Here is a 20,818-nt window from a genome sequence, read left to right on the forward strand (position 1 = left end):
ACACAAATCATAGTGGCAAGTGAGACAATAGGATTAGGGCAGCAAAAGGAGCGTCTGGAATCCTCAACAGGTCCAAGTTTAGAGTGATGGGCATGAGCTTTCCCTGCCAGAAGCTCCCCTGCAGCCAGTGGCTATAACCTCCAGGAGGCAGGGGGCCAAAGGAGAACACGCATATGCCCAGTGTTTCGCTGTCCCGTTCACAACCACGGGAATCCCGACATGACAATGTGGACAGGAAAGCTGGCAATCACACCTGTGTCCTTTATTCCACCCAGTAGGCATACCCAGGGGCCACATGCTGAATCCCGTCTCGACGGGCTGCTGGAAGGTTCGCTGGGCCCGAGGCACACAACCACCTGGGCTTTGCTCTCCAGGCAGACGGTAGGGCTGGGCGGCAGAGATAAGCTGAACCTTGAGGCAGAGTCCCCCAGCAACAAAGGGGAGTGGAGAGTAAGGAAGTAGGACCACGATGGAGGGGGGGCAGTGAGGGGCCTCAAAGGACTTAAGTTGGGCATTTGGAGGTGAAAGGCCTTTCCGGCCAGGCCTCACGTCCACCGACAGTCACGCCCAGGCCGTGGGTCGAGGCGAGGCCGCTGTCGCCCACTATGGTGTTATATTTTTCTGCAGGCCCCTCTTCTTGTTCCACCGTGACCAAAGTCTGGGAGCAGGAATCACTTGTCAAAAGAATGCAGATGTCACTCAGTGGAGTCCCACCACTTTGGAGAGGAGCTGTTTTGGGGCTTCGGGGATGAGATGGAAGGAAGTGGAGAGCAGGAGACCAGAACGGGCTACAGAGGCTACCGGCCTGAGGACAGAGGCCGGGAGCTACATGCAACAGGGCCAGGCAAGTGTTCAGTGGATCAGGGGTAGGAGGCTGAGATGCCTCTGGGCTCAGTCCCCACCAAAGGTAGAAGTGGGACAGAGGCCACTGGCCACTTGCCTAGGAGACAGAACTCGGGCGCCAAGTAAAAAAGACTCCTTTGCGGAAACCCCCCAGCAGTCTCCGAGGGCTGCCCCAGACAGGGACGCGGGGCCTATTGCTGGGATATCATGGCAAGTGCCCAGTCCAAGAAAGCCACGGTGATGTCCTGTAGGCAGAGCCAGGTCCAGCGGGCAGCCGCACTGAGCTGTGTCCTCACGCAGTCCCAAGTCACCTCACCTCTGGGAGGAAAGCAGAACATTTGTGGGGGTTGGGGGGCGGTGTCAAGTCACAGGGTTGCAGCTCAGACCCACAACCCGCATCCCGGAGTCGCCGAGGGACGCTTGACCGCTGGGGCGGGGCACAGGGAGAGACTGGACGGAGAGCCCTGTCCCTGGGGAAAGGGCAGGGGGCTCCGGGGCTCCTGCTGCAGCGCTGGACGCGGCTCTCACCTGCACGCCTCATGGCAGCGCTCCTGGGCCCGGGCCAGGGCCTCTAGCAGGACGCGCCACAGCGGCAGCAACACACTGTGGTAAAGCAGCAGGAGCAGCTCCCTCAGAGACTGGAGCAGCTGCATCAGGGTGTCGGGGAGCTGGATCTGTAGCTGCAGCACAGAGCACGGGGGCGGTCAGAGCACCGGGAGAACGCATCCTGGTCCTGAGGACCCGCTCCACACGGGGCTGGACCTTCCGGCCCCTGGGCAGACCAGCCATTCTCCCTGTATCTGGCTTACCCTCTGGGAGAGGCCGGCGAGGCTGTCACCAGCCCAGGCAAGGTGGGAGGCACAGTGGGCAGAAAGAAAGCTGACTGTGGCATTGGTGTGGGTCCAGGCCAGCTGCAAACCGGGCCTCACCACGGTCAGCAGGTGGGAGCCCCAGGCTGGCAGGGTCTCCTGCAGCCAGCTGTACAAGATGGAGGGGAGAAAGGAAGGCCGAGTTTCCTCAGACGGCTCGGCTCCCCTGAGAACAGCTGGGGGGAAGGGAGGCCTTGGGGAGGGAAAACTGCCATCGTTCCCGACCGATACCGCCACCACCTCGAACACCAAGCCCTCTCCCTGCCACCTCCTTTCTCCCCTCCCCAGGCGGAGCTCACCTGTAGCCTTGCAGGCTGTAGGAGGAGACCTTGGCACATACGTGCTGGCCAGCAGGCAAGAACCCAGATGATTGAAGCAACCGGCCAGAGAGGGAGGCTGAGTAAAGGGGGCCCGTGGTGAGCTGGGGGGCAAGGGGGACAGGGAGTGGGGAGACAGACACTACAGGCCCCAGAGCAGGCCCAGTGGGGGATGTAGCAGAACGCAGCGTGCTCACAGGGCTGCAGAGCTGGCTCCAGTCTGCTCTGGAGCATGCTCGCTTGGAGGGAGGGGTGCAGGCCTGGGGAGCTGAGCCCGTTTCTCCTGCTGGGCCGGGTGAATGGGAATGAGGCAGCCAGGCAGGTGTCAGGAAGCCTGGGTTGGAGGGTCCACCCGTCTACTTACCAGCCGTGATCTGAAGCTAATTGGTAAATGTGACCCTCAATTTCCTCAGGAGTTAAAAAGGAGATAACACTTTCTCAAACAAGACCGTGCATACACAAGCATTTCTACACTTCTACACTGCAAAGCAACAGTCCAATCTAAAGCGGTAATGTCACAGTTGTGGACAGAAAAGCCTGCCTGGAAAGGTTTCTTCTGTAGGACTAGGACAAGGCTGTATTAGGGGCAGTGGCCACTACACCTAGCTCCGTGCCTCACCCTCGTGCTATCTTCCTCACCTGCCAATCACTGCTTACCCTGGAAAGAGCTATGTGACCGGAAGTCATGGCACAGGAAACCTACGGCAAAGATCAGCACCAGTAGGAGCAGCCGTGTCCAGGGCAGCCGGTAGCCCCGTGCCTGCTGCAACAGGCCCTACGAGGGGAGGGGGAAGGACCGGTGGTCAGAAGGGAAGGGGGTGGTCCTCGCCTCCTAAGGCGGGCCTCAAGCCAGGCCTCCTCCCCTCCAGGGACAGGTAGGGCGGAGAATGTGCTGAGCCACAGGTGTAGGACGGTGCGCGGGCTGGGGAGGGCTGGGTGCTGGTACCTTGCAGGCTGTGTCACAGGTGACGGCATCCTGGTTGTTGCAGCTGCCCTTCCTTAGCAGCTCCTGGTTGGTAAGCTTGAAGGACTGAATGGTTTCTTGCAAAGACTTCTGTGTCTATCGGATAAGAAAAGTCTGGGTTGAGAGGACAGCATTCAGTCTGTAAGGGAACCGAGCCTCCACCCTGTTTCACTGTCCACGCAGTGAATACAGTGCCTTCTCAGGGAGGGGGGCAGTGGTTGAAGGGTACGAACCCAGAACCCAGACGAGGCTCAGCCTGCCATGTCCTCCCAGCTCCTCACCTTCTTGGGAATCTGCTCCCAGGACCTGAGCAGGTGTTCCAGCAGCAGGCTATGGGGAAAGCACAACCCCTTGCAATCAGGGGGCCCACTTGGCCCTTCCCGTCCCCCTTTAGGCCCTGGCTCCTTCACTTCCCTCCCACAGTGGGCAGCTTCCTAGAGGCCACCCCAGCAACGTTCCCGCTCAATTTGAGAGGCACGGACCCAAAGGACAGTGACAGATTTTCCCCTTCTACTTCTAGGCTAGGGACAGGTGGGGAAGCATGGATTAGGCTTCTCTGTATGGACTGGAGGTGGGCAGCCCCCCACCCCCACCTGCCTGGACTGTGACAAGTGCTTGGGGTACAGCTGCCTCCAGACACTGGCGCTGAGGGGGTCCACCGTCAGGCACTCGGTCAGGCTGCTCAGGAGCTGCATAGGGGACAGGAGAAACTGCTGGGGCCTGGGGCTGGCTGGAGGGGAGGGTGCTGAGAGGTAACCCCTGGCCCCCAAGTGGGGCAGCCCAGGCAACACACCCATCCCAGAGAATGGGGAAATCATGCCAAGACCCCAGAAATGTCTGAGAGGTCCTATCGGGGAGGCTGGAACTCCCAACCTAGAGCTTGAGCTGGAAGGTCACCCGTCCATAAGAGGCAGGACATCAGAGACCAGCTTAGCTCCGTCCTCATGAGGGTGGTGTGCGAGTGGGGCGGGTGGCTATCAGGAGCTAAGGAGGTGCCCAGGAAACAGGTCCCATGAAGGCAGGGACCTCAGCAGCAGGTAGGGACCTCTGCAGCGGCCTCCCGCCACTTCCTCACCTCTTTCTTCATCTCAGGAGGGCAGCTAGGGGTGGCTCTGGACAGGAAGGAGGGGAAGTACGTATGCAGGATGGATTCCGGCCTCGCCCCAAACGCCAGCACCTTCAGTCGGGGGTAGAGCTGACACAGCTGCTCCTGCAGGCTGGGGTGGGGGTGGGGAGGAGAGCCAGGCACAGGCTCTAAATGGAGCTATGTGATGTGTCCCTTTTCCTGCCCGAGAGAGGGGAGTCGCTAAGGGCCTTATAATGGCAAGGAGTCTTTTCAAACACAGAGAGTCCCCGGGAAATCTGTTGAAGTCATGGATCTTCTCCCCAGGAAAACGTCCATATGGCAATGATACTCGAGGGCCCACACAATCTCAGGAGGTTCACCGATCCCTTGAACCTTGCAGGTTGAGAATCTCAAATTTAGGATGGTTGGTGAAGAGGGGACAGGAAATATGCTGCCTGCTCCTGACTCTGCTGGGATCCTTCACAGCAGGTGTGCCCCAGGGTAGTCCTACCTGGGTGTCAGGGAGTTGTTGGGCATGTAGGCAAAGTCCAGAAGTGGGAAGAAGTCCTTGGGGCCAATCATGCCAAAGCCCTTGGTGAGGTTGGGGTGCATCCTATGGGGGAAGGAAGGAATAGACTTGTGGAGACTACCATACAGGCTGTGAACCCAGCTAAACCCAACATCTAGGGAAATGGGCATAAACCCTGCCCCACCCCCTACCCCTTAATAGCTTCTTTCCTTTCCTTCCTCACATTCTGATCGGGAGAGGCTGGTCCTGGTTTTCCTCACATCTATGGAGGCCAGGATCACAGCATCCCGTTTTGCTGAAACAGCTACTTTGTGTTTTTTTGTTTTAAATTTTTAAAAAGTTTTTTTTATTTATTTTGAGGGAGAGAGCATGAGCAGGGGAGCGGCAGAGAGAGGGAGAGAGAGAATCCCAAGCAGGCTCAGCACCGTCAGTGCAGAGCCCGATGCAGGGCTCAAACCCACAAACCATGAGATCATGACCCGAGCCAAAATCAGGAGTCAGATGCTCAGCTGACCGAGGTGCCCCCTAAGCAGGAACTTTGGACACCATAAGCCTTCCTGGCTGCCCCCCCTCCCCCGCGCCCCCCATTACTCACAGGAGCAGCCGATCCAGGTATGCAATGGCAAAGGGAGACAGAGACTTGATGCCCAGCACAGGCAGCATGATCCCTAGCCACACTGAGGAGACAAAGTGCAGGGAGGAAGACTCAGGCTCGGACCCACTAGGGATGTTAAAAAGCTTACTGCTTCCAAGACCACCCTTCTTCCTGCCCCCCTTCTCTGTTACCTTTCAGTCCTTCAGGGAGGTTGGTAAAACCTGCTTGACCCAGGGCCCACATGATGGTCAGACACTTCGCTGGACGGCTCTGGTGAGACCTTAGCAGTTCCAGGAACTGAGGAGACCGGTGGGAAAGGCAGGTTGGGATGGGGCAAAGCACCAGGAGCACCCCAACGCCAGGCAGGAAGAGATGTCAACAGGGAGACAAGGGACAGGCCACGGAGCAGTGGAGTAGTACAGGGTAGTGACTCAGAGCATGTGCTCTGGCACCAGGCTGTGGCCTTCGACCATACTTTCCGCTTACTAGTTTACTAACTCTAGGAAAGTAACTGAACCCCTCCGCAGCTCAACCTTCTCCTCTATAAAATGAGAGTAACGGCAGTACCTGCCTCACGTACATACAAAGCACATCCAGGGCAAGCACTAGGAGCATTAGCCATCAATACTGGTCTTACAGGGTCTTCTACTACCCCTTAACTCGGTCCAGAGTGTAGATTCTGCCCAGCCTCCCCAGTCCTAGCCTCCTGGTGTCCCCACCACCAGCCCGAGCTCACCTTGCCCAGGTTCATGGTGGCAATCTTGGGCTTGTCTTGCAGAATGGCCTGGATACAGATGCGGTAACCATGTAGTGACTCCCCTGAAGAGACATGTGTTCTCAGACGTACATACCCTACTTGACATCCCAAATCTGAAATCTCCCTTCTAGCAGCTGTAAGCCCAGAACGCAGGCCCAGCGACTTCTAACTTTCTCTTTCCAAAAGAGTGTGGAGATCAGTACATTTCCCTGTTGGAAACAGAACCACCCAGCCCATCTGGAAGTAGAAAAAAGGGACTAGTAGGTTTCCAAGATGGGGTGGGGGGCTAACCCTCACAGGGGGGCCCACTCACCTGGTGTCTTATCCAGTTCTTGCAGCATAGTGAACAGACAGTGGTCAAAAAAGAGCTCCAGAGACCCTGCTGCCTTGGCCAGTAGCCCTCGGATGATCCCACGCAGCTCCCGGTTTACCAGGCTGTAGGGATAATCTGGGGCCGACAGGCCTCCACATGAGTGCTAGGACCAGAAGCTTCTGCAGCTCTGTGCACTCCCTGAGGATGGGGAGTGCAGGCAGAGGCCCCCTGCACTGAGGCTGGCATCCTCCCTGTCCCAGTGAGGCCCAGGCGCTGTCACAGCTGTTATGATTCGAGAACATCTGTGATTCACGCACAGGAATCAGGACAGGGTAGGGGCACTGGGCTCTTTTACTAACTCATGTGCTTACGCACAGCCCTTTCGGTGTTTTCTTGAACTGGTCTGATTTTTTAAAAAAAATTTTTTTTTTTTTTTTCAACGTTTATTTATTTTTGAGACAGAGACAGAGCATGAACGAGGGAGGGGCAGAGAGAGAGGGAGACACAGAATCGGAAACAGGCTCCAGGCTCTGAGCCATCAGCCCAGAGCCCGACGCGGGGCTCGAACTCACGGACCGCGAGATCGTGACCTGGCTGAAGTCGGACGCTTAACCGACTGCGCCACCCAGGCGCCCCGAACTGGTCTGATTTTGAGGGAGTCAGAAGAACTAACCGTGAGTGTGCTGGCTTAGAGTGGGTTCACTTAGAGGCGCTTGGAGCTTGTAGTTGAGATAGCTGGCCAGGTCCTTCAACCACACGGATGGGTTTCCAGAGAACACGCTCTGGCTCTTGTCTAGCTCTTTCTGCAGAGCTGCCACGTCGAGCTGCCAGGGACACAGGCCCCCCGTGGTGCGTTATGAGTGAGTACAGGGAAACAGGACAGAGGTGGGAAAACGGGTGAACTAGGTGAAGGCAGACGGAAAAAAGGGTTTCTGCTTTTAAGTGTTAAGTGTGCGGAATGCCACAATATTGCTGCACTCGGATATTTGGGGAAAAGAGTACAGCTGGGATTGCTGATCTCAAGGCCCAATACTCTTAAGCCCTTCACACGTTCAAGGGGACCAGACGGAAAACGAAACACTGCTGCTTCCACAGGGCGAGGAACCACAGCTGTTTCTCTACCCTCTCCCCAGTATCCCTGGGTCTTCAAGGCTCTCCTTGCACTAATCTAGGTTTCCCTAGAAACTTATTTCCGATCTGTCTTAAATGCAAGCATTCTATACCTTGGGATTTCTGCCCTTTCCTGAATGCTTCCTCCCAAAAGTAGTGTCTCGAGTTCCGCAGTTCCCTCGGCGGCCACCACCACCCCCTTGTTCATCTTCTCCACGCCTCACGTCCCTGTTGTCTCCCCACCTAAAGTCGAGGCACACTCACAGCTTTCAGTGCCTCCTCCAGGCTGCGGAAGCGACCCTGCTTCTGGTTCTGGTTGGCGAGGGTGGCCGCCTTCTTAGTCTGCTTCTTGTTCCCGGGTTTCTTAGGCTCCACAGCAGGGGGTGGAACTTGCTCCTTATTCTGCCGCTTCAGGATTCTCTCAAAGCCCCGCTCATAAAGGGTGCTTGTCGTCTGAATTGGAGCTGGGGTAATGACAGGCAGAGAAAGGGGGACCATCCTTGAGTCATGAGGGCCTCATGGGAACAGCGGTGCCTTCCCCCACATTGTCACCACATTCGTCTCCAGTGGGGAGCCTGCCTCAACGCCCCTTCTTGCGTCCTGCTTAAGGAGCAGGGCGGCAGCCCTCCCGGTTGCTTCTTTCAGTCATGGCAGCTCTTGAGTTCATAGGCTCTTTCAAAGAGGTGAGGCATTTCTTTATTAGATAAGTCAGAGTACGTGGGAACTAGCAGAGGAGTAGGATACAGAGGGCTGGCTTCCTTGGTGAGTGGCTAGTAGTCTGGGAGGTCAGGACTTTTCTGTCTTGGTTCCAGTGTGACAACTCTATAATCAACAAGTGGCAAGCTCTCTCCACTCTCCAGGAGACTTCGAGGAAAGAGGCGCCACTTAAATACTCGCTGGGTGTTGAGAATGAGTGGTGGGGTCGTTCCTTCCGCTGCCGGGCCCCCCCGTGGGTCTCCCCCCCCCAACCACAGTACCTGCTGGTTACTCAAGGAGGCGGCACCGAGCACGATGAAGCCGGCTGCCTCTCCCCAGCTCTCAGACATTGGCCCCAGAGGCCAGGCTAGGGCCGGGAACAGCTGGTAGGGTGTGTGCAGACAGCAGTCCTGGTCACCTCTGACATGTGACCCCGGGAAAGGGCACCTAACTCCACTGGGCCTCGGTTAACTCATCTGCGAGGCGAGGACAGCTCCCTCCTAGCGCTGTCTACCTCCTGTGAGGCTCAAGAGGCGACGCACGGCAGCGCTCGCCGAACGGGGGGTGCCGATCGGCAGGACAGCCCAGGGGCTCGGGTGGCTGCTCGCTACCTCGCCGGAGGGGCAGGCCCGGGGCCGGGAGGCGGCGCTGGCGGCCGGCCGGGTGGGTACTCACGGGTCAGGTCGTATTTCCACACACCGTTCGCCTCCCCGAGAGCCCGGCGGTCCCCTCCGCCGCTTCTACCACTGCCGCCGGCCCCGGGCCGCCGCCCTTTCCTCACCACCTCCCAGCGCCCCCCACCAGCCGCCTTGGCTGCCATGGCTCCGACCCTCCCGCCACTGCCACCTCCCTGGGCTTTCCGGTCCGGCGCGGATGCACCGCGCTCTGCCACGTCTCCTCGCAGGGCCTCGCGGCGCGTGACGCCGACCGCAAGGCAGCCTGGGACTTGTAGTCTTTCGTTTTCGCCGCGTTATCTCTAGCAAGGTATCGGGTCGGGAGGGGCGGCTGGGGTCTCCTTCGTAGCAAAAAAAAAAAAAAAAAAAAAAAAAAAAAAAAAATCCACGCAAAGGCGTTGAGATGAGAGGCTGTTGTATTCACAGCATTTTAATTGGGCATTTACTGTATGAAGGCCACTGCATTGGGTGACTTGGAAATGTAACCAATTGCGGTTTTCTTTGCTTTCTAGTGGTGCCAGAAAGATGGAATGGAACGTTCTCCTTACCTTCGGAGCGAGGTTGAAGATTACATGCTTTCTCCCTTCTAGGAAAGTGCTAGTTTTTTTTTGTTGTTGTTGTTAGTGGTTAAACTTTAAGTTATTGGGCTATAAAAAAAAATCTATTGTGGAAGAACAAGGAAGAGGATGGAGCTTGCGGGTAGGGGAAGTGTTTGGAGGACAGGAAATGGAGAGCGGTGGCCCCCGCTAATAGAAGGGAAAAGTCTGGGGTTCTGGGACCGCCAGGGCTGTTTCCCCTTACAGGGAATAGGAAAGAATGGCTCTGACCTTCAGTGCAAGAGTCAGTCCCAAGTCCCAGATGTGGCAGGGAGTCATCAAGAAGAGCCCCAGACCTGAGGAACCACTCAAAGAGGTTACTGCTGACTTTCTCTGTCCCTGGGGGGGGCCTTCCACCATGCTTGTAGTATCATGTGAAACCTCAAAATGTAAAGCATCCCAGTAGGGGAGGAGGAGGAGAGGAGAAATGAAAGTAACTTATTACAATTAAGGAAATGTGCTGTTTCGGGTACACTCCTACATTCAAGGATGAGGTTCATACCTGCTGTACTCAGGTACAAGACAGGCGAGGCCTTGTAGTAACAACTGATAGAGTCCGAATGCCTACAGGATGAACAGCTTGGGAAGTGATGAGGATATCCTAAGGATAGGAAGGAGATTAGAGAAGCCTTCCTGAAAGAGGTGGCATTTGAGATGGGTCCGGGGACAGGGAGAATTTTCACTGGTTGGCGATCAGGACAGGTGCAAAGAACAGGCCAGCCGTATGGGTTTATTGCTTTAAGTGAAAGCCTAGAGGTGGGGCACAGCAGGGCAAAGCTGGGAAACGAAGTAGTTCAGTGTGATGGTGTTTAATGAGATTTGGGAGGTGAAGAAGGGTGGAAAGCGATCTGAACCCATATGCTATGGTCTGCCAGAAATGTGGACTGGGAAGGCAGTGAGAAAGTGGCACAATCTACTGTTTTGGAAAAATAAGTGAGTATATGTGAAGGATAGGGTGGGGCAGGGGGAATGCCTCCTGCCTGTCCTCTAGCCCCTTCTGGCCTGACTGTGGCTGACCTTGCCTCCATTTCCTCCGAAATGGAGTGCTTTTGCCCAGGACCATAATTGAGCTGCTCGTTCATCGGTTCATTTTTTTCAGATCATCGGTTTAGTTCTACTCGACCTCACAACAAGATCTCCTTTGCTCAACCCTTTTTGTGTCACGTGTAGGGTCACCGAAGAGATGTTCTTTTCTGAAGAGAAACAGAACGGGCAGGCTTTCCGTAGGGTCTGCCCCGTGGTGGAGGTAGTTAAAAAGGATAGGAGGGGCTTTCTTTTCTATCTTTCTTTGGCACGGTCTGACCGCTCATTTGTTGTACCTTGGTATCCAGGGGTCAGAAGTCATTCACTTACTTAGGCGCTTCTGCACTTTCTAAGCACCTTCTCTACCTAAGCACCTGGTACTGTGCCAGGGGGGCTAGAGGATTCACCTCACTTGCTTGTGAGGAACTCAAAGCCTGTGTGAGACAAATGTGGAAGCAGAAAATTATAGTTCACCATCTAAGTGTTCGAGGAAGAGACTTAGTATGATGAGGGTACTGGGAAGAGGTGGAGGAGGAGGCAGTGGCTTTATGTCCCTGAACTCTGGGCGTTCCAAGAGCAGCCTCAGACACTAGCCGTGCAGCGGACTTGGGCAGCTACCCACGTGGGGTCTGAGGGAAGAATCAAGATGTGGGGTCAAGCAGGACAGGTGGGTGTCTAGTGTGAGGGCAGGAAGGGTGAGCTCACTGAAGCAGTGTGACTTACCACGTTAGATTTTTATCGCTGCCGTAACAAACTTGCCGTAAACTTAGTGGATGAAAATAACACGTTTATTATCTTATAGTTCTGGAGGGCAAGGGTCTGGCAGGGTCTCACTGGGCTAAACTACGGTGTCTGCAGGACAGTGATCCATTCTGCAGGCTCTACGGGAGTATCTGTTTTTTCACCTTTTGCAGCATCTAGAAGCTGCCCGAGTTTCTTTGCTCAGGCCCCTCCCATCGTCAAAGCCAGCAGATTGAGTCCTTCTCACAGGGTATCACTCCTCTGCTCCCCTTCCACTTGTATGGACCCTGTGATTACACTGGGCCCATCTGGATAACCCACAATACTCTCCTTATTTTAAGGTCAACTGATTAGTGACTTAATTCCACTTGCAACCTTAATCCCCCTTTGTTATGTAACCTAACATCTTCCAAGTTCTGGGAATTATGACCCGGACACCTTTAGGGAGGAGGCATTGTTTTGGCGACCACACCCACTTTGCTGTTGGGGTGAGGTCTTGGCCTGAAGATTAGGGCCACACAGAACAACTACTTTAACCTCTTTTTTTTTTTTTTTTTTTTAATGTTTATTTATTTTAGAGAGAGACACAGAGAGACAGAGTATGAGCGGGTACGGGGTAGAGACAGGGAGACACAGAATCCGAAGCAGGGTCCAGGCTCTGAGCTGTCAGCACAGAGCCCGACGTGGGGCTCGAACTCACAAACTGCAAGATCAAGACCTAAGCTGAAGTCGGATGCTTAACCGACTGAGCCACCCGGGCACCCCTACCTCTTACAGTGTCTACCTGGAATAATGGAGTTGGAAAGCCCTTTGAAGTTAGGCAAGGGAATTAAAAGTCATAACGATCAATAAAAGCAGGCAAGGAACTTGTTGGGAGGAGAAAAACAGAAGTAGAATAGGGCTAGAAGTATCTATGTGGGGGTGGGAGTCAAAAGGAGGAGGTGAAGCGAATGAGGAATGACCAGGAATGAACTACTTCCCTAAGGCTTCTATCTGGAGTCATTGGAGAAATGGCAGTGGTCTGGCAGAGGCTCAGGGAGCAGGGTCACAGGAGAAACAGTTCCAGTTTGATCATAATTCAGGATGATGAGGAAACACCTACAAGGACTACTAGCCTGCAGCCACAGAAAGAACACTCTGGAGGTCACACCTCCGTGGTCTTTGGGGATGAGCGCCGAATCATGAGTCAGGAGGTCTGAAGTCTAATCTAGATTTTTACCACCTTGAGCAAGTCTTGTCACAAGCAGCCTTTGTCCCTTCATCAGTAAATGAGATGACTTTGTTTGATTGGGCCTGGTTCCCACATTCATTTCAGGGCCCTCGGTCCCTGGTCGGCTTCCGGGCCATTGGTTACCATGGCCCTTTGCCGGGGCACGCACCAGGAATGTAGGGCTGTGTGGATGACGTGAGGCTTCCTGACTCCTGGTTCCTCAGAGCTTGTTCGAAGAAGGAACCACTCGGGCACTGCTGTCCTAGGCTTCAGCACTCAGAGCTGCTTGCTCTTTGTTTTTTTTTTTTTTTTTTTTATATATATATTTTTAAATTTTTTTTTTAATGTTTTATTCATTTTTGAGACAGAGAGAGACAGAGCATGAACGGGGGAGGGGCAGAGAGAGAGGGAGACACAGAATTGGAAGCAGGCTCCAGGCTCTGAGCCATCAGCCCAGAGCCCGACGCGGGGCTCGAACTCACAGACCGCGAGATCGTGACCTGGCTGAAGTCGGACGCTTAACCGACTGCGCCACCCAGGCGCCCCAGAGCTGCTTGCTCTTTGTAACCCACTCAGCTCTCTCTGTCACATAATACCTTGTCCCCAGCTGGATCACAGTTGTGAGGTATATAACAATATGCACCCTGACTGGCCCAAAGGAGACTGAACCAAAGCAACCCTTGGCCGGGCCCCCAGCCCGCCCCCAGTTACTGCCCCCAGTTACTGCCCCCACCCCCAGCCACTTTACTGGGTTGCCCATCGTCACAGCCATGGCCCCAAACTTTGTTCCTTTACGGGGATTGGGGCTTTGGGGCCTCTGTGAATTCCTTCCCTTAGAGCCCTGGCACGAGTGTTAAGAGATGGGGACTAGGTCAGAGCTGGCCTCTGAGGCCAAGTGCCAATGGCAGTTTCTAGGCCTGACAGGGGATGGCAGGGGTGCAGTGCTCCGTGGCCGGCACCTCTGCAGAGGGGAGTGCTCGGGAGGAGAAAAACATTGAGACCCAGGCCGTGGCTCGCTTGAGGGAGACAGGGCATGACTTTTACCACACAAGTTTATTTAAATAAAAGTGAACACATATGCAGGCTGGGTGGCCCGAGGGGGCAGAGGTCGGGGAGGGGGGGCAGATGGGAGGCAGACGAACAGGAAGGTCCAGGCAGAATCTGTGTGGTATGAACCAAGCTGCAGAAGGGGTGGCTGGGGGCCCGGGGGCGGTGCTGGGCTTCGGTGCTGGGGGCAGGGGGCCGAGGGTGGGTGAGCCTGGTGCCAGGAGGTCATTTTCATCCCTCACGTGCTCCCCCCCCCCCCCCCCGCCTCTCCCTGACCACCGGGGCCTCAGGCACCCCCCACTCGGTCCCCTTATCCCTCTCCCGACATCAGCCTTCCCCTCAACTACTGGGAAGTCAGAAGACAAAATAAATAAGAATGGGTGAGCCCTGCCGAGGCTCCCAGCAATGGGGTAGGGGTGCCAAGCCAGGCACACTGCCCCGGAGCCCCGTGCTGTCAGCCCTGGGAAAAGAACAGGTAAAGTGCAAGGAAAATCCAGTAAGTAAAAATATACCAATGACTTTGTCAAATATACAGCTGCTGGCTGTCAGGGGAGTGGGCGGCTGGCTGGGGCGGGCGGCGGCAGCGCCACCCTGGGAAGTGTTGGCCGACACAGCGTAGAGACAACGGAAATAAATAGGGGTGGAGGAGTGGACAGAGGCCTCGCCCAGCGCCCACCGGGCCTCTGCCTGCTCACCTGCCCCGTCCCCACAAGCCTCGCTCCTTGCCTGACTCCCCAGTGCTGCGGCACTGACACAAAGCACCCGGCGCCGACCGGCTGTAAGGAAAGGATTATAATGTGGGGCGGGAGCAGGGCGGGGAGGCACGGCAGCCGTGCAGTCAGCCAGGGCTGGAGCCGCCCTCAGTACTCGTCTTGGTCTTCCTGTTGGTGTTCCTCAATCTCATCGTCCTCGGGGGGTGCAAATCCTTCCTGGAGGGTGGGAAGGGAGAGGGAAGTGGTGAGCCAGGCAGGCCAGGCAGAGGGGGAGACTTCTGCTGGGAGCCAGTCCCACCTCCCCTGCTGATCTCTGTGTGACCCTGGGCTCTGACTTCAGTGGGCTCTCCCCACCCTGTTCCCCCAGGCCCCTCGGGTGCTACCCCTTGTGGTCTGCAGGGGGCAGGACGGGGAGGGCCCAGTGGGCCTGGGACATGAGCGGGTGAAGGCAGAGCTCACCTCGGTGGCATAGAGAATGCCTATGATGCCCGAGATAACCGGGCTGTTCTCACTTTCGTGTTCCTGGCAGATGAGCTCGATGTCTCGAAGTTTGCTGAAGTAGAAGTCACGCTCCTTCTCCAGCCCATCCACCGTCAGCTTCAAATCCAATAGCTGCTTGGGGACAAGGCGGTGTTCAGGCCAGAGGCCCCTGCCCCAGACTCCCCTTCCCACCCAAGGTCCCGGCTTTTGTTGAGGGCTCTCTCAGTGACCCTCGCCCACCCTACTCACCTGCTGATTGAGTTCGAGAATCTGGGCATCGGTCTCATGGCCGCCATTCCGGGCTGATGGGGGGTTCTTCCGGAGGATGCAGGGTGGGGCCACATTGCTCAGCCGGCCAGAGGTCTGCATGTTTTTGGGGCCTGTGGGGGACGTCCTCTGTGGAACTGCCCAGAGGAGAAAGGTCGGATGGGGCCACGTGAGCCCATGGCTCGCGGGGCCTGAGACAGCCTGGTGTGATGACTGCGGGGGCAGGCCCATGCGAAAGGCAGGCACTCTTGCCCTCCCCTCCTCTCCCACTCGGGAGGGGCATCGACATCTAGGCCTCAAGCCATGGCCACACTGACACCACAGCAGCCGGGCAGCTCTTTGGCAAGCCTGGGAGAGCAGGGACTATAGGGAAGCAAAGAAGGTATGAGGTGTGGGGAGGGGGGGGAGCTGGCCTGAGGGAGAAGTGAGGGCAACCAGGAAGGAGGATTTGGGAAGTGGGGCTGGGAGTGTTGGGCCCTCTGGTACTGTCAGCCAGAGTCTGAGGAAAAGCAGCTGGTGCAGGGTCTCAAGTCTGGCACTTGCTGGGTCTTTCCCGACAGAAGCCCCACCCTCCCCGGGGATAAGCTCAGTCTCAGGGCCCCTGCCCCTCCCAGCATCCCTGCCTCAGGATGGGCTCTGTGCTGTCTGCTGGGCCTGACTCCGGGACCCCAGCTCCTCCCCCACAAGCCCGGCATGCTGAGGCCACTTGTCTTCTAGCTATGGCCGCTCCCTAGACAGAGCTGGCTGCTTCTAACACAAAGCAAGCAGGTGAAGGGGGGGGGGGGGCAGGCCCAGGCGGGGCAGCAGCGCAAACAGAGGAGTGGCTCTGCTATGACGGGTTCAGATGCTGGGGCTGCTCCTTTCTCTTCCTTTCCCCAACCCTCTCATCCCCCAAATGCCCTATTGCTTCTCTCCCTTTTCCTCTCGAACCCAGACAAAGCCTCCTTTCAAAAGACTCATCTCTTGAGGACTCAGGGCTGTGGGCCTTTGGAATAGGGGAAGATCGGATCCCAATGGGGGAAGCTTGGCAGATTCCTGTCCCCGGGGGGGCGTCCAGTGGGCAGGGGGCAAGAAGGGTGTGTGGTGCTGGAACCAGGCCCCTGGTCTGGATGGACCTGGACAGACGAACCGCGCCACATGCCGCCCCGTCATCTCAAGGCACAAAGCCAGTGCCCTGGGCCTCCCAGCACCACTGCCCCCATGGCTGGTGCCGGTGGCTCTCCGTTTGCGGCCCTTTCCAGCCCTGTCCTCCCTACTGTGATTCCCCCTGGTCTGGGCGGGCAGCAGGCGGCGTCATCTGAACTCCGTGATAACAGTCTCCTCTAGGCTGGCAGGGCCGGGCCGGCGGCCCAGGGGGCGCTCCTGGCTGCGGAGCCATGCCGGTCCGGCCCCCCACGCTCCCTCCCCCAGCTCGGGCACGTTACCTGCTGTGCCAATGAGTTTCTTGGATTTGTTGAAGATCTGATCACCTGGGTTAGGAGGGGGCGCTACGTCCTGGCCCTGCCGCGCCAGCAGAGGGTTGTAATCCTTTCCGTCATAGTTTGCGTCAAAGAATTTCTTAAACCACTGAATAAACTCAAAATTATCTTGGAATTTTCCTTTCACTAATTTCTCTACGGGAATTATCTGAAACAGACCACACAAGCAGAGAACTTTAGCCACCTGCTGCCGCAGGGCTGCCTTCCTCTGTGAGAGGGTCCACTGCTCTCAGGAAAGCCAGCTCCTGGGCTGCGGCGTCTTCCACCTTCTCCACGGGGCCCCTCCCTCGGCACCGGAGCCGGGACGCTGTGGCCGGGCCTGGGAGCCAGAGACGGCCCTCTCCTCCAGGCACGGGAGGAGCCGGCTGCGGCCCCCCTCGGTGCTGCCGCCGTGTGCCTGTGGGGTGGGGGTGCCGGAACCAGGGGCTGGGGGCCACTGAGGCAGTAGAGTGAGCCAAGAGACTTTCCTCAGGCCCTACAGAGAAGGACCTTAGTAGGAGCGGCGCACTGAGCCCCAGCTGCTGAGACAGACAGGGTCCAGAGAGAAGGAAGGGGAAGGAATGTCGGCAGGATAGGATATCAAGTGTGGGGGTTTTTCCACCATGCCTTGAGCTGGGGGAACATTCCCTCCGGAGAGCAGGGGGGTGGAGAGAGGCATGAGAGCTGGAATGACCCCAGCAGCCCCTGCTGCCCCGGCTGGCGGGTCATCTTCTTCCCCAGGGTCACACAGCTCCTCAGGGCCCCCCGGAGCGCAGGCACCTACTTTGTCAACACCCATCTTCTTGAAAGCTGCTTGCAGCACCTTGAAGTTGTGGATGTATTCGTGCTCTAGTTTGGCCTGGAACTTCACCTTCCTCAAGTGCACACAGCCGGGGAAGAGCATGTCCATGAACTGGCAATAGGCTGCCCCTGGGGAGAAGCACAGCTGCCTGAGGGGGTCCCCTGCCTGGGCTGCTCCCCCAAACTACCCAGTCTCCTCTCTCCTTGTCCTGGCAGGGTCAGTCCTACGGGTGGGACAGATACGGCCAGAATCCCGCGCCCCGCCCCCCCCCCCCCCCCCCCCCCCCCCCCCCCCCCCCCCCCCCCCCCCCCCCCCCCCCCCCCCCCCCGCTTTCCCAGTAGAAGAGCAACTACGACAGATTGATGCGGTCACGTCAAACACTGCGTACGTGTCATTTAATCCCAACAGCAGCCCTAGTTTGACAGGCATGTTCTCTCCATCTTGTGCATGGGGAAACTGAGACCTAGCGACTTGCCCAGGACTGCGCTGCAAGAAGAGCTGAGCTTCGGGCCCAGTGTGGCCAGATTAGACCTCATGCTGTGGGCCGCTGGCTTCGCTGCCCGTCCCGGCTCTTGATACCCCACGGCCCCTGCCCTCCCGCAGCCCCTCCCTGAGCCTCTCCTGCTCTTCGCTTCGGACTCTTCCCATTCCACGAGACCCTCATTTCCCTCACCGCCACGACTATGACTAGTTTAGGGCTCTGCTGCTCTCCTCCTCAATCCTAATTTCCGACTCTGTTCTCTGCTGTGGCCCTTCTGCCTCCCACTCTCCCTCCCCTTCCCTCCAGCAGGGCCCACTCCCCCCACACCCAGGCTCCTACCTGAACAGAGCTGTTCTATCTTGGTATAGTTGAGGTGCAGGGAGTCATTGACCCATGCCAGCATATCATGGCGACTCAGATTTTCACTGGTCACGGACGTGGAGTACACATTGACGGCCATACCCCAGCTGCAAAGAAAGACGAGAGGCAAGGTCAGCATCCAGGGGCCGCGTGCTATTCCTTGACTGTAAGGACAGAAGGAGCTGGACGGTCCCGGGTGACTGAAAAGCATCTTCCTCCAGACCGGCCTTGCGGTTTTCCCTCCTGGAAAACCCTTCAGGCATTTCCCTCTTCAGGCATCTAACGAGTGCCTACTATACGCCAGACATGTGCTAAGAAACTGGTGATAAGATGTGGTCTCTGCCTCCAAGGAGTTTACAGACAGGCAAACCCTCACAGAAGGGAGTGGCAGGGCAGCGAAAGCGGCACACACGAAGTTAAGAGACGACACAAAGGTGGAAGTGATCTCTTCTGCGTGACAAGGTCAGCGAAGGCTTCGGAGCAGAGATGCCGGAGTCTGGAAGGACCAGGAATTTTCCAAACATGCAAAGGGATGGGGTAGAAGGGTACCGCAGGCCCAAGGGCCAGCGAGAACAAAGGCATGGCTTATTCTGGGACTCTGAGTTGTTCAGCAGGCCTGGGGAGCAGGTTTTTGTGTTGGGGTGTGGTACAGTGAGGTTGGCAGGGACAGATTGCAAAGGGCTTTGTTTCCCACGAGGAGGAGTCTGGACTTTCTGTTCAGACAACGGGAAGCCATTAGAGGATTTTAAGCCGGCAGTAACCTGACCAGATTTGTGTTTTAGAAAGCTGACCAATCTTGTCCTCTCCTTTGACTTGAAACCCCGTATTTCTGTGGCCGGTGGCCTGCTGGCTGACCCACAGGCACCTAAACTCTGCTTGTCTAGAACCTCCCCTCAATACGTGCGTCTCCTGTTATACTCATCATCCCAGCGACTGTCACCACCAGTCACCCAATCACGCACGTTAGAAACCTGGGGGTATCCTACATAGCCTACGCCCCCTCACACTCATATCCAGTCATCCATCAAGTCCTTTCCAGTGTGCCCTGCTCAGACTAGTCTCCTGCTGCCTGGGGGCTATGTATGCGCTCTCTCAGGCCAAGGCCAGCAGTAGTCTCCTAAAGGCCCCCCCAGCCTCCAGTCTTTCCTGGCCCACCCCTGATCCTGCTCCGATCAGAATCCATGTAAAAGCAGCCCAAACCACACCACTCTCCGTCACAGTCATGAACGAGACCCCCATTGGCTGAATTTGCCTTATAGACTTGAGCTGTTCAGCACTCCCAGCATTGGAAGCATTTTTGAATTAGTGCCCAATATTTTAACGTTGGGATGTTTCACACAAACAACTTGAGGTTTCTGGCTTTTGGCAGCGCTGGGCCTTTGTTCCTGCACAGCAACCAATGGCTGGAGCTGGGCAGAGGCGCCCCCTTCTGGCCAGCAGATATGAGCTCCTCCTTATCCTCCCCCTAGCCACCGTCAGCCAAGTGTCACCGACTTGCACCGTTAAGCACACAGTATACCTTGTAACTAGGTCTTTATCAGAAGTGGAGAAACAGAAGATAGACAAAAGGACAGCGTATTTTGAGAACTGTGAGAGTGCTTACTTCGGACTGAAGAATATTTCTCTAGGTTTAATACGTAAAATGTCTCTGTGAAGGAAAAATATGCCCAGACCACTTCCCTTCCTCCCTCCTCCCCCCAGCAGGCACCTGCCCTTATCGTGTGACCCTCCCCACCACTTATCAAACTCCTAACTGGGCCCCACTTCTCCAGCCCTGTCTCTCACTTTGCTCCCCGAGTTGGGAGGCTCCGGCAGCTGCCTACTCACCCTGTCTGGAATGCTGCCCCCACCCCAAAGTCCACTCGTTCTCTGCTCCCATGGTTTTCTTTTTTCTTTTTCTTTTTTTTTAAAATTTTTTTTTTCAGCGTTTATTTATTTTTGGGACAGAGAGAGACAGAGCATGAACGGGGGAGGGGCAGAGAGAGAGGGAGACACAGAATCGGAAACAGGCTCCAGGCTCTGAGCCATCAGCCCAGAGCCTGACGCGGGGCTCGAACTCCCGGACCGCGAGATCGTGACCTGGCTGAAGTCGGACGCTTAACCGACTGCGCCACCCAGGCGCCCCAACTCCCATGGTTTTCAAACCACGGTCCCTGCAAGAGCAGCAGTGGTGCTGTCTGGGCTTCGGCTTGCTAGAAACTGCAATCCTGGAGTCCCACCCCAACCTACTGAGTCAGGATCTGCTCCCCACCAAGATGCCCAAAGGGTCTGCAGGCGCAGATTGGAGAAGCTGCTTTAGAGAGGAGGCTTGGGTGGCATCCACCGGGCTCTGCTCCCTCATGGCCTCCACCCCAAGTACACATAATGGAACTTCACTAGATGCACATTCAACTTCAATGGCATTTTTGAGAAAAGTCGAGAGAGAAACCCTCTGTTTTGCCCTTCATTGCCCTGGGAAAGGGAGGTCCGGCAAGCCAAAAAGCCAACAGAAACAAAAATTATTGTATTGTCTTGCATTGTCTTGGGAGCTCCTAAGGACTCAGAAGCTGGGAATTCCAGAGATTTCTGAGGGTAATTTTGACTGCACTTGGGTCTCCTCTTACACAGTGGTTTTGAGACCAGTGCCTTTGCCCTTCTGACCCTTGCTCTAACCACAAGACTTGTCTAAATGCCTGCCCCCCTTGTCAGTAAAGGCCTTAAAGCCAGGGGTGGGGTTTTCAGGCCAGTCACAGGCAAGGTATTCAGCAAAATTGTTGAATGACTGAGTGATGCCTCCCCATGGCCTCTCCTCTTTCTGAATCATCTTTCATCACCTCTGGCCTGGACCCTCTACCCCCACTCAACCTTTAGGACTCAGCTTGGGCATCATCTCATCCAGGACATTGTCTCTGAACCCCTGCCCTGCCCC

At 56.3% G+C, this 20,818-nt stretch overlaps 2 protein-coding genes and 1 long non-coding RNA gene across 7 annotated transcripts in view; 1 reads left to right on the forward strand and 2 right to left on the reverse strand.

Moving 5' to 3' along the window:
• Positions 1 to 241: 241 nt before the first annotated feature.
• On the reverse strand, positions 242 to 8,962 carry TMEM214 (transmembrane protein 214). Of its 2 annotated transcripts, XM_045447438.1 has the most exons (17): positions 8,735 to 8,962; positions 7,628 to 7,827; positions 6,927 to 7,077; positions 6,254 to 6,388; positions 5,920 to 6,002; positions 5,375 to 5,480; positions 5,184 to 5,265; positions 4,571 to 4,672; positions 4,069 to 4,210; positions 3,591 to 3,682; positions 3,275 to 3,323; positions 2,976 to 3,089; positions 2,687 to 2,804; positions 2,012 to 2,108; positions 1,653 to 1,821; positions 1,372 to 1,523; positions 242 to 1,161 (listed from the first exon to the last, which is right to left on the reverse strand). In XM_045447438.1, the coding sequence occupies exons 1-17, from the start codon at positions 8,877 to 8,879 to the stop codon at positions 1,035 to 1,037; spliced, it is 2,064 nt and encodes a 687-aa protein (XP_045303394.1). In that variant the 5' UTR covers positions 8,880 to 8,962; the 3' UTR covers positions 242 to 1,034. The 2 variants fall into 2 exon arrangements, with proteins under 2 accessions (XP_045303394.1, XP_045303395.1); XM_045447439.1 differs by lacking the exon at positions 242 to 1,161 and having other exon boundaries at positions 1,407 to 1,523; positions 2,012 to 2,133; positions 8,735 to 8,931.
• On the forward strand, positions 8,942 to 9,322 carry LOC123581375. The gene is made up of 2 exons (XR_006703719.1): positions 8,942 to 9,043; positions 9,246 to 9,322. It is a non-coding gene; the product is annotated as an uncharacterized LOC123581375 (long non-coding RNA).
• A 4,015-nt stretch (positions 9,323 to 13,337) lies between these two features.
• MAPRE3 (microtubule associated protein RP/EB family member 3) overlaps positions 13,338 to 20,818 on the reverse strand; it is a 54,050-nt gene continuing 46,569 nt past the window's right edge. For 3 of the 4 annotated variants that reach the window (XM_045447441.1, XM_045447442.1, XM_045447443.1), the window contains exons 2-7: positions 17,890 to 18,017; positions 17,052 to 17,197; positions 16,235 to 16,436; positions 14,793 to 14,947; positions 14,523 to 14,675; positions 13,338 to 14,279 (exon numbers count right to left, since the gene is read on the reverse strand). In XM_045447441.1, coding sequence (XP_045303397.1) covers positions 14,211 to 14,279; positions 14,523 to 14,675; positions 14,793 to 14,947; positions 16,235 to 16,436; positions 17,052 to 17,197; positions 17,890 to 18,010 — 846 coding nt within the window. In that variant the 5' untranslated portion in view covers positions 18,011 to 18,017 and the 3' untranslated portion in view covers positions 13,338 to 14,210. Of the gene's footprint in view, positions 14,280 to 14,522; positions 14,676 to 14,792; positions 14,948 to 16,234; positions 16,437 to 17,051; positions 17,198 to 17,889; positions 18,018 to 20,818 lie in introns of those variants that run through there. The other variant, XM_045447440.1, reaches the window with a different exon arrangement.

Source organism: Leopardus geoffroyi, chromosome A3, assembly GCF_018350155.1.
Source record: "Leopardus geoffroyi isolate Oge1 chromosome A3, O.geoffroyi_Oge1_pat1.0, whole genome shotgun sequence".
Taxonomy (NCBI): Eukaryota; Metazoa; Chordata; class Mammalia; order Carnivora; family Felidae; genus Leopardus; species Leopardus geoffroyi.